This window comes from Anomaloglossus baeobatrachus, chromosome 4, assembly GCF_048569485.1.
Source record: "Anomaloglossus baeobatrachus isolate aAnoBae1 chromosome 4, aAnoBae1.hap1, whole genome shotgun sequence".
NCBI classification, from domain to species: Eukaryota; Metazoa; Chordata; class Amphibia; order Anura; family Aromobatidae; genus Anomaloglossus; species Anomaloglossus baeobatrachus.
Window position 1 is genome coordinate 389,003,229 of NC_134356.1, and position 12,806 is coordinate 389,016,034.

Here is a 12,806-nt window from a genome sequence, read left to right on the forward strand (position 1 = left end):
TTGCTGATTTAACTGTGGATTTGGGGATTTTTGGGGGGAAAATTCTGACTTCCCCACTGAACTTTATACAAAATTCTGCAATAAACACAAATTATGAGAATAATCCCTAAAGCTGGCCATACATAGTGGATGACAGTCGGCTGAGCGATGCTTCGGACTATAAATCGGCCAACAGCCATCTCGGAAGACACTCCCACACAAAGGAATACTTGGTCAGCCGAGGTTACTTGCATTTTTAAATTCTGTTTTTGAGTGTTTTTTTATATGCTTTTTATTGTGTTTTTGATCCTATGTTTTTTGTTTCCTTTTGGTATGTCAGGTTTTAAATAAAGTTGTTTTGTTTTTTATACTTCCTGGTATTTGGCTTTGATAAAACTTTATTGATATGTGGATTACATGCATATTTAGTGCTTTTCCACTTCAGAAGCAGATATGTGTTTTTTATCGGCAGATTTTCCTCATCTCATTCAACTCTATGGGGAAAATCCACAAATAAGACACATATATAAAAGCAAAATTTACGTTTTGTAGATTTTATAGTCTTATAACTTACTTGAATCCTGGAATATGCAAATTTAGAAGCAAGTAATCATTGTCAGATCCACCAGCTCCACTCTGGACATGATCTCCAGCGACTTCCCAACCTGGAGAATACACAATTTAGCGTACAGTTATTAAGTTAAAACTTCACCAAAAATAGGAAAGGAACTAAGACAAGTTATAGAACAAGACTCGAACTTGCTACATTTGAATTATTCCCTCTATATTTGGAATATATTCCCATGTGGCAGAATATTTGGAGATTTCTTTGCCTAACTAATACAAGCAATGTAATCTGTATAGTAAACATAGTTCTCATTCAGACATCCATCTTTCATGTCGGTCCATTGTTTTCTAGCCATGCCTAAGCAACAGGTGCTCATTATAATGTATGGAGCTGTTCACAGCTCCATAAAATATTAAAAGAGCCAACTGCCATCTATCTCAGTAACAGGAAAATCTGTCTTCACTGTATATGTAGCACCCCACGGGGCAGGTGGTTAACCTACACGTTGCCGGGCCTTTTCGGGTCGGGTCAGGCGATGTCACAGAGTGGCCTTGCCTGGGTCCGTTGCCCTAAGGCTTACAGTAAATGGTGGGGGAAAAGGGGTGTTGGGAAAAGTTTGTTGTGACGCCACCTGTGGTATGCAGCCAAGGAGTAGCCGCCGCTGCCAGGTTCCTCGCCGGGGCAGGTGTTATGGCATCCGGGATGGTGTCGCTCCCCACAGGCAGAGCAGGCCCTGGGTGGAAGACGAGGGTAGTAATGGTCGTTGGTGCCTAAGCGCTGGGCGGCGGTGCCGGTAAGGACGAGCCAACACAGTCTCTGCGGGTTCAGGGTGTAGTTTATTCACAACTTCAGCTGCCAGCCCAGTCACACTGGTCACTGCTGAGATGGGCTCAAGTCAATCCCAGATCCGGTAAGGGGTCACCACCGGTGTTTGAGAGAGAGAAGGAGTGAGAGTCCTATTTCTAGGGTGTACCCCTCTGTAGTTAGGTACCCTGGCTGAGCTCCCGCTCCAAGCCCCTGGGCCCAATAAAGTCCAAGTTCTCCAGATATGTCTTGCTAAAACTATGGTCTTGACAGGTCTGTCCAATGTGAATGTATTGCGCCTATTTCTACCTCAGGTGGACCCCACCCCCCCAGGTGGCTGGCTTCAGTGACCGGGGAAGTCCCATGTATCGTGACGGCCACCCCCATGCCTACCCTGAGCCATTCCACCCTGTGGAAAGGCTCCTAGCTGTATGTAGTGTGTAGATGTGGAACACCAGTGATTACCCCCCCCCCCCTTACCTGAGATAGATACACAGATACACTTCAATCCCTGAGGAGAAGTAAGCAAATTTCTCTGATAAGAAATATTCCAAAGTTTAATGTTTTCATGTTTGCTATTGATTTATGTAATAAAGATTAAATTGATGGTCACCCTTTAAGCTATCTTCTAAGGGTATGTGTATAGTACGGTTATTTCATGCAGATTCTGCTCCAAAAACCTCCTGAAATAGCTCTCCGAAAATTTTGAAAACACTAAACATATGCATTTCTATGCATTTTAATGGTTTCAGGTTTCCAACGGCAATAAGCAATTAAAACAAATGACCTGACCATTCTTCAGGCATTTTCTGCTCATAAGATGCTTTATACTTTGCAATGTAAGTGACTGATAAGGCTAAAAAGACATCAGGATGGAAGATAACCGGGCATCTTTTGGAATGTTTTCAAAGCATTTTCCTTCAAGGATTCCAAGAAGTTTCTGTCGCTGGCGGAGGGGACGCGCTCGCCATGCTCGGGTCCGGGGCTTCTGCTGCTGCTCGGTGGCTCGAGCGGTGGGCCGGACCCGGGAACTCGAGCAGCACTCCTCGTCCACGAGTGAAAAGGGGGTGGTGTGTTTAGGGAGATAGTTCGTGACGCCACCCACGGGTCGTGGTGATTATTAGCACCACCGCTGCTGGTGACGGGGATCCCGGGAAGGATGGTAGGGAGCAGCTAGGATGTTGTCCCCTCCGTGGGTAGGGTTGGTGATCCCGGGGCACGGTGGTGATACGGGGAGGCTGGATGGCTGGGGGTGCAGGGTTGCAGGGACGGCGCGGCGCGGTGCCGGATGGCACTGGTGTACTCACTCAGACAGTCAATGACAGTCTCTGGTAAACCAAACGGCTGGATGGACGGGTCCCGCAGCCGGCTGCAGTGTTGTGCTCTCCCCGGACGGCTGATGGTGGCTGTCTTTCCCTGCACCTGTTAGAATGTTCTGACTCCTGTGGTTGCCCACTGGTAGTCCGCTCCCCGGCGTATAGGTGCCGTAGGAGCCCATTTTGCCCGCAGGCACTGGCCCTTGGATCTCTAGCCTATGGCGGTGGTTGTATATCCTCTCGGTGTGGACGGTTGCCTTCTGTCGGGTCTTGGTTGTTGGGAAACCCCTGGGGTTTCTGTCACACTCGGATTTGACTGTTGTCGGCGGCTCCAAGCCTAGTCGGGGTCCGATGGCCCTGCCTGTGTGCTTAACTTCACTCCGCTCCCCGGTTCGGTACCGGCGGGCCAACGCCCGACCCCGGTCCTATGGCTCTGCAGAGATTCACTAACTCCCGCAGACGGCCACCACCGTCTGCCAACCTTGCGGTCTGTGCCTGGGCTCCGACCCAGACACTTGCAGTTTCCACTCCTCACACTTTCACCTCTCAACTAAAACTGACTGCTTTTTCCCGCCTCCAGGCCTGTGAACTCCTCGGTGGGTGGGGCCAACTGCCTGGCTCCGCCCCACCTGGTGTGGACATCAGACCCTGGAGGGAGGCAACAAGGGTTTTTGTCTGACTGGTGTAACTGTCTAGGGTAGGGGGTGTGTGTGGTGTTATGTCTGTGACTACCTGGCTAGTCCAGGGCGTCACATTTCTTCATTATTCAATAGTGTTAAAAAGTGACCAGTAGAAAAGATGCTCTAAAAATCAAGGGAACATTCTAAAAAAAAGCCAACAGCTCAAAAATGTCAAATATGTGCTCAGGAAAAAAGCAAAAAAACTCCTATGTGAAAAACACTGCATAAAAATATATGTGTCTTTGTCAAGTTTTTGTATGTACAATGTTTTTTAGTGCAAATTTTTCCCCACTTATTAGTATGGATCAAATCTGCTGCAAAAATGCTACAAGAATTGACAGGATGGCCATTTAACTTTACTGCAAATCTGCAAGAAAAAAAGGAATATGTGCTGTGCATAAGATTTCAGGACTCGTATTCAGTTTGCTAGTAATAGGAAATAACAAAACTGAGCGGAGGGAAAAACGTGCAAAAATACAGTGTGTGCACAGGCTCTTAACTAATAAGAGTTAATATCTTTACTCTAAATGTGTTTTTATTTCAGAATAAAAACTGTATTTCGTGGGCTGAGACATAAAATAAATCGCCAGCAGAGGGAGCTGCTCTATCATAAACCCTTCAGAACTTTGCACAATTATCTGTTCTTTGAAGGTATAAGGCCATTTAAAGAGTGTGTTCAGGTTTAAATATTATTTGGCCAGAAGGTTGTAGCTGTAGAAAATAACAGACACAGAAATGCTTAGGCTGCTTTCACATAACGTCTTTTTAACATGCGTCCTGAACGGTTTTTTGCTGCAAAAGCGGATCCTGCTTTTACAGCAAAAAATGCATGCAAACGCATGTCTTATTTTGCAGGATCCTGTCACTGGATGTTTAGGGGCGGGCATTGGAGTCATGTGATCGGGAGTGAGGGGAACTAAACGTGCCAGACTGGGAGCCGGCATCTGACAGCTGCAAGGCTCGTAACCAAGGTAAACATCGGGTATACTTGCTTGGATACCCGATATTTACTTTGGTTACAAGCGTCTGCAGCTGCTAGGAGCCGGGCTCCCTGCACACGTTACCAACGTAAACATCGGGTAACTAAGATAAGTGGTTACCCGATATTTACCTTGGTTACGAGTGTCCGCAGCTCTCAGGTGGGTGAGAGGGAGGGGGAGAGACAGAGGGAGGAGAGAGATAGACTGATCACGCCAGGCTGGCTTCTGTGCATGCTCAGTAGAGCAAGCAGGATCCTGCCTATCAGCATGCCAGCGTTCACCTGCGTTTGCATGCTGTTTAGTCAGGATCCAGCAATTTGCAGAAGTTGGACGCAGCTCAAAAACGCTACAAGTAGCGTTTTTGAAAGATGTTAAAAAACTGCAAGTCGCTGGATCCTCACTATAACGCACGCAAACGCAGGTGAACGCATGTTAACGCGAGTCAATTGCAAATGCATTGAAATGAAAACGCATTTGCACTGGATCCGTTTCTGCGTTAAAAAAACGTTCAGGACGCATGTTAAAAAGACGTACTGTGAAAGCAGCCTTACCCTCTCCAGATCCAGTACTACCTCTCCTCCATTGCCCCAGTCCTGACAGAATGCACTGTTGACATCATGATTACACTGCATCCAAACACTGGGATCAATGACTTAAGCCTGCTTTACATGTTACGATTCTGCATACGACATCGTATGCAATCGTAACCGCCCCCATCGTATGTGCGGCACGTTCAATTTTGTTGACTGTGCCGCACAAACGATTAACCCCCGTCACACATACTTAACCGTCCACCTGCTTCCTTCCGCATTGCCGACGGGAGCAAACTTTAAAGTTTACTTGTTTGCGGCATGCGGCCAACAGAAGCGGAGGGGCAGAGATGAGCGGGGCGTAAACATCCCGCCCACCTGCTTCCTTCCGCATTGCTGGAGGGAGCCGCGGGAGGCAGGTAAGATCTGTTCAATGTTCCCGGGGTGTCACACACTGCGATGTGTGCTGCCTCGGGAACATTGAACAACCGGACGTGCAATTCGTCAGGATTCAACGACGTGTATGCGATGAACGTTGTAACATTCAATTGCAATCGCACGTACCTGTCACACACTACAATGTACCTTACGATGCCGGATGTGCATCACTTACGACGTGACCCCGCCGACACATCGTAAGATATATTGTAGCGTGTAAAGCGGGCTTAATGTTCTTTACATCAGCATCACTACTGAGCACAGTGACTGGCTACAGCAGTCATATTCTCTATAGTCATGATGATGGCACCCATCATTAACTGACAATCTGGTTACAGCTGCCGTTCTGTCTCAATAACAATGTATACAGACATTGCGAGCATTAGCTGCCTGCAGTATTAACCAACCACCAAGGGCCACTATTTCTCATATTACTCCTTTATACAATCTTTTGGATCTTCTGTACAGAACATATTATTATTATTATTATTATTATTATTATTATAGCGCCATTTATTCCAAGGTGCTTTACATGTGAAAAAGGGCATATATAGTAAGGACAAGTATAAAAATCATAAACAAAACAAGGCACAGACTGATACAGGAGGAGAGAGGACACTGTCCACGAGAGCTCACAGTCTACAAGGGATAGGTGAAGATACAGTAGGTGAGGTAGAGATGGTCATGCAAAGCTATAGCGGACTGAGGGTTACGGCAGATTGTAGGCTTGTCGGAAGGAGGTGATATGTCCAGAGAGGTAAATCTGCATATCATCAGCATAGAGGTGATAATGAAAGCCGTGAGACTCTATGAGCTGTCCCAGGCCGAAGGTGTAGATGAGAGAACAGCAGGGGGTCAAGAACTGAACCTTGGGGATACCGACAGATAAGGGGCGAGAAAAGCAAGTGGTGTGAGAGTGGCAGACGCTCAAAATTCAGGGGTTAGGTACGAGAAGATCCAAGATAGCACCAAGTATGTGTCCCGGACGTGTACCGCCCCAGCAGCGGTCGAACCGCTCGGATGCGGGCGTTGCTACTCGTGGCTCGAAGGTCTCCGGACCCGGGGGCTCGGGGTCACTCCGAAACGTGATGGGTGTTATTTACAGGGTAGTTAGGTAGTTTGTGACGCCACCCGTGGTGTGCGGTAATAGGGTGTACCGCCGCTGCCGTTGGGAGTACCTAGGTGACGGAGTGGGGCAGCCAGTTGACGTTACCCTCCACGAGTAGGGAAAGGCCCCGGGACCCTGAATGGTGGGATGGGTTGTAGGGGGAGCGCAGACTCGCTGGTAGCAGGGGTTAATCAGGTACTCACTCAGAAGGAAAGCAGACACTGACAACGTGGTAAAACAAGTCTCTGGGTGCCGCTGCCCTCTTGGGGAGCTCTTTCGGGTCCCGTCCCCTGCAGCACTGCCTGATGGTTTGGTCCTGCCTCCGTGCACAGAATTTAGAAGTGTCCAAGTGGCCCGTAAGCTTGGAGCTGTACGGGCCCCACTCTCTATTTTGGATAGCAAAGGAGCTTGCTCTCAGGAGCTCACACTTGGGATTTCAGTGGGCTGCTATGTTTGGAAAGCCCTATCCCACTTGTTGCGCTAGTGCCACTGATCTCTGAGGTTTGTGGGAGCAGTCCATAAAGGCCCTGTCCTCCACAGATTAATTGCCGGGTTGCTTGAAAAATCTCCCCGACCTAGGGTCCAGTACCCCGACGTGCTTTCGGCCCCAGACCAGCTATTGAACTGCAGCTGCCGACCGTCCTCCTCGACTAGCCAGGCACCCAGTCCCAATCTCCCGTGACCAGGTCTCCGACTCCTCCGGGTCCAGACCACCGTCTGCAACCCAATCTGCTTCTCCCTTGGGAGCTCCAACTCCCAGCTTCCTCCGAGCTCCTCACTGCTCGAGGGCTACTCTCGACTCCTTGCTCCCCTGGAGCCGACTGACTTGTCACCTCCCACCTCCCTGCCTGACCCCTAGGTGGGAGGCCCTATTCCAGCTTAGCAGCCCACTGGTGTGCCTGACAGGGTGGGGTGCGAGGTGTAATTAGGATTTTTAAATGCTGGTGGAGGCAGTACTGCAAGTTGGAAACCCAGAACCATGGGGGGTTGAGTCCTGCACTGGGAAATAAAGAGCGTGCAGTACCCTGTGACAACCTGACTAGTCCAGGGGCGTCACATATGTGATGCCAAGAGACAAGAGAATCTGTAGTAGGAGGGAGTGGTCAAAGGCAGAGGACAGGTCCAGGAGGAGGAGGACAGAGTAGTGTCACTTGGCTTTGGCAGTTAGTAGGTGACTTTAGTTAGGGCGGTTTTAGTGGAATGAAGCCAGGTTGTAGTCGGCCAAAGAGGGAGCAGGAAGAGAGGTGTGAGGACAGTTGAAGATGGACATGCTGTTCCAGTAGTTTTGAGGCATAGAGGAGAAGTGATATGGGGCATATGTGAGGAGATGTAAAAAAACAGCTCCTTTCTTAGAAGAGACGTACCATGCTAGGGTATGTGCACACGGTCAGTACCCGCTGCTTCCTGGAAGCAGCGGGTCCTGACCTGCGGGGTCGCGAGTCTCCTCTGCAGGATATCGCAGCTGCCCGTGCCCACAATCTGGGCTCATGCAGTTGCGATCTCTAGCTGTGTGCTCCCTGCGGAGAACACTCACGTCTCCGCAGCAAAGAATTGCCATGCTTGCAGCTCGGTAAGCCGCACCGCAGATCAGTTTACACTCCGGGCCGTATATGCACAGTGGGCATGGGATTTCTAGAAATCCCATCCACAGCATTTTGGAAGCAGCTGAAATATGCTGCGTCCAAAACGCTGTGAACCCAGATCGTGGGCACGCAGCCTTAAACTGACTCTATTCTGCTGGTTTGGACTGTGTTTGGACAGCATCAAACAGAGCCCAGTTTGGGGGGTGTTGCAAGTAACCACGAGGAATTGCGTCATAGGAAGGGGGATTGCGGCCATCTTGGATGAGGGACAATGTGTTGCCTCTCCATCCAGTGCCATCTACTTAGCTAACAATCTGACCACTCCAGATAACAGAGGATACCATTCCATTCCGGCAAGTAAGAAGTGTCTAGTGACAACGTCGACAGATGGGACCTCCAGCAAGCGAGCAGTGCAACCAAGCACCAGTTGGATACTCACCATCCCCTGCTTTTGTAGTCATCGGCCGGGTGGATTCAACTCTGTAGTATTACAGTGACCAGACCCAGGCACACTGCAGGAATCACGGTGGGAACGTGCATGCAAATACAATTTGGCGCAAAACTCAGACTGGCAAATACAGGCACTTGATACCATCAGTGCCAGCAGACTCAGCTGCCTAAACTACCAGTGCCTTACAGAGACTACAATAGTAAAGCGGAATCCTCTGGGGCATACATAGATATTCTGGAGAGAAGCCCCTACCGTGCTGACATTTTTCTCAAAGTGAACACCATGGAATACCGATCATTCTCAGTGTGAAGTTAACCAAGGGGTGAGGAGAAGTGTGTTTAGAGTCATTTTTTTTCTGTTCTGCACCACCATTTGGTCATCTCTTAAATTCATTTGATTGTTCCAGAATTCTAGATAAACGTTCAGTGGCCGCACTAGGCGGGTATACAATTAGGTAAATTATAGCATCGTAGTTACCACTTTTGGGCCTGCTGCGTTGTGCTGCACAGTCGTCCTGATCAGTCTTGACTGGATATGTGAGTTAATTGGATTTACCTTCTTTTTGAGGGTGGAAAAGTATTCGAATCAAATACTGTACTTCAGTAAAAGTTTATCTGTCAAATTTAGTTTTGGCTGCTTTCCTCGTTCCCAGCTTCGCTGTATCCTAGGGAGACCACTCCAGTACACTGTCTACAATTTGGCATAGTCAGCAGGATACAGCAACCGCCATGGACAGGAACTCTGAGGGAAAGAATCTAACAGTGCCAGTGGCTCTGGCACAGGTACCAAACCCACCTGCCCCCTCCACATAGGTTCAAGCGGAGGGCATGCTAAAGTGACCCAACAGTGAAGCCTCTTCAAACATCTGCAGTGAGAAGGTGAGACCCTAATGTAATACTCCAATGATTTACTGGAGACACTGAATGAAGTACAACGGCGAGATCCAAAGGTCAAAGTGGATCAGCTGTTGTGACATCAGTTCATATCATGTCAACAAGTTTTTACAGGACAAGTTGCAAGTCATGACTCGGACAAATAGTCGATCTGAGATTTTACAGTGTCTACTTGGTCACCATAGAGAGGGAGACGGAGCCCACGACTGTGGCTCAGAAAGCAGTGAGTAGCACCTAGGTGACGGGAGGATGATCTGGGCCCAAAGACTCAGAGTCTTTAAAGGGTGTGATTCAGACTATGAGATCAAAACTGAAAGATCTTCAGATGAAAGGGTCTCAGTTGAGAGTTACACCATCCCAGCCTCTGGGGACAACTCCAGGGCCAGCCGAAAGAGGCACATCCAATGTTCAGAGACCTCTCTGCTGGTATTGTCAATGCTACAGCCACATCACCAGGGATTGTAATGCCAGTACTGACTCCGAGATTGCCGCACTGGCTTTAAACTACCAACCACTGCAGTAGCTGGGCATCCTGCAGCAGGTTCAAATTTGTAAGGCCCTCAACATGGAGAACACAATCTATACTCGTATTCATGTAGTGCAGTGCTAAAGGTTGACTTTGAAGGGCATAATGTGAGGGATGTGTGATGAACACCGGGTGTCAGTGTATCATCATGCCACTAGAAGTCTAATACTTATTTGCCAAATATTTATTATATTTATCCTGCTGTATATTACTTCACTGTAATAAAACCAATTTGAGCCTTTTTCACTCTATTGCATGTTATGCCTCTTTTTTCTTCTATATGTGCCCCATGCGCTCTCATTTTAATTTACTTTTTCTAATAAAGTACACATTTTTTATCTAATTCTGTACATGACTCTATGTCGTTTTTTTCAGTAGCTCTCCCCTTCTATCACTGATTAGTCCATTGGCAATAAGTGTCCCCAATACACCATCTACACTGACATCACTACTGCAACCTTTCAGCAAAAATTGAGGCAGTGGTGGTGAGGAGTCGCTGGACTTGGGAATAGTAATTATTGCTGTAATTGTTATTTCCTACAGCGGCAACCCTGTAGTCAAACAAAAACTGAATCTTGGAAAAAATATTTGAAAAGCAGCACTATGTTATATTGACAATTGCTCACCATTCATTCCATCACATTTTGAGTTTCCCACATTAAAGCAGGACGTCTTCATGTTAGCAGGAAGAATATTCCACCACTTATATTCAAATCCAAGAATGGGCTCTGTTCCAGCAGCACAGGGTTTACATTCTGCAGGAGAAACATAGAAAAACTTCTTTACATGGAGCAATAAAAAAATATAATCATCGGTGATACTCGTCTGAGTCAAGAATAAACAGGTTTACACTCATATTATGCTGTGCTTTTAATAGCTGTGTGATCAATTCAGAATTTGGATTTTTTACATGTTATTCTCTTGTGTAGTTTACAAAATACAATATTATTTCAGTAGTATCTGCACTGACTACATTAACTACTGGGTAGGATTTATTCCATACGTTTCCACAATGCTACCACAGCATTTTATGTATTTTTTTATAGTTTGCAGTTTTCTTTCAACGAGAAAGTCAATAACTACAGATTGGTATGGTATTGCATAGATGTCATTCAGTGATTCCTCTCGCTCTCCATCCTCAGACATCTCACCTTGCATGCCATCAGAAAAGGTCCCAAATGGGCAAGGAGAACAGGTAGACGTCCCATTGCTATAAAAGCCTGGGTTGCAGGGAGGACAATCTTCCTTGTTCCCAGAAGCTGGAAGCATCATTGCATTAGAAAGGTCTTCTCTGCATATCTTAGGCTCAATCCATTTGGACATGACCTGCGTCTAACCAAACATGTCAAACAAAAAAGTGTTATTTTCAATTTTACTGTGACAGTATAGTCATCTTGTTACAAGGCAATGTGTGCCCTGAAAGTATTCTTTAGGGGCTGTAGTTTAGGGCACCCCATTTAATAAGAAATAAATGATGGCTGATTGTTCCATACCACCAAAATCATGTGCCATTTTTTCTATTGTAGCCTTCTTATGTGATCTGTGCATCACCGATTGGTAGATAATATGTTGAAGGAGTTCCACAGAATAGGTGGGAACTCCTAGATCAGTGGAGGCTTGCCCACCAAGACACCCAACGGTCACCAGAGCAGGTAATCCACTGTGAATAGAGCAGCGGTCATGTATGCGCACTGCCACTCCATTGTGTCTTTATGAGTCTGCCTGAGATAGACAAGAGTGGTCTCATAGAATTTGAATGGAGGGGCTAGTCCACATACGTGACCGCAGCTACAGTTATATGAGGGTCACAAGTGTTCTGTTCAGACATTTGTGGGGATGACACTAGATAATCTCCCATCAATCTAGTGGTTATCATCACCTATCCTGTCAACAGGTCATATTTGTTATAACCAGAATAATTTTTATGATCACCACAAAAGAGTTTCTTAAGATTTTCAAAATCTAATATTTGATTGATTTTGCTTTTATTCTCATCTTACTTGCAGTTAACAAGCTGTGATCAGTTGTTTATGGAGCTTTCGATTGGTCTTGACAACAAGTATCCATAAGTGGGCCCAGCCTTTGGGGTGTTGTTGTAAGCTTCCCAGCCTATGGCTCTGTACTATATTGAGGTTTACAGCATGGTCTGTTCTGTCCTTGTTTGATACATTGTTACATGTGCATGCAACATTGTCATATTTTCAGATAATCTGTTAACTGTCATTTACCCTTTGTTATTACATTGAACATTTTTTACAATATCTAAAACAGACTAAAACAGATTCCACATATATAAATATAATAAAATGCAGCTATTTGAACCTTTAAATCCATAATGCCAAAAAAGTAGAATCTATAAGGGACATCTAAAGTAAGATTATATTTTCATTACAGATACTGCATGATAACGTAGAGAAAGGTGCCACGTAGCTTACCTTTCCTTCGTTGTCACAAGGAGTGTGTATTTGAAATAAATCTTTTTCTAAGCATGGAGGACGATCTGTACACTTGTTAGCTCCTTCATCTGAAAAAAACAAGAATCACTTTAATAATGTGTATGTAAATGTCTCTGTGAAGAACTATTTTAAGTGCAATTTATCTATCCTGACATTAGTACAGTTCTATTAACAAATACCATCAACTGGAAACCAATTGAGTGGCGTACTGCTAACAGCAGGACACTGTATGGCAGCTATAGGATCTTTGAGTGGGGGGGGCCCTGTACCAGCACACTGGACCTTCCACTCGTCATCACACGTTCAACTTTATCTGCATTCTTGATGCAGATGCAGTTGAAAGCAATGATGGAAGAGGGAGCCGTCAGCTCCTTCCTCCATGATTTTCCCTGTGTATCTGAGTTTTCACATCTCAGTGTAGTGGGTGCAATGATGTCACTACATCGCTCTGAAGAGCATTGAAACACATGCGCTTGACCCTAGCAGCAGAGAAA

General features: G+C 46.4%; 1 protein-coding gene across 2 annotated transcripts in view; it reads right to left on the reverse strand.

Annotated features, from left to right (window-relative positions):
• The window catches only part of ELAPOR2 (endosome-lysosome associated apoptosis and autophagy regulator family member 2), a 236,079-nt gene that overhangs the window by 70,593 nt on the left and 152,680 nt on the right, over positions 1-12,806 (reverse strand). For both annotated transcript variants that reach the window (XM_075345231.1, XM_075345232.1), the window contains exons 8-11: positions 12,292-12,380; positions 11,008-11,188; positions 10,483-10,611; positions 554-644 (exon numbers count right to left, since the gene is read on the reverse strand). In XM_075345231.1, coding sequence (XP_075201346.1) covers positions 554-644; positions 10,483-10,611; positions 11,008-11,188; positions 12,292-12,380 — 490 coding nt within the window. The remainder of the gene's footprint in view (positions 1-553; positions 645-10,482; positions 10,612-11,007; positions 11,189-12,291; positions 12,381-12,806) is intronic.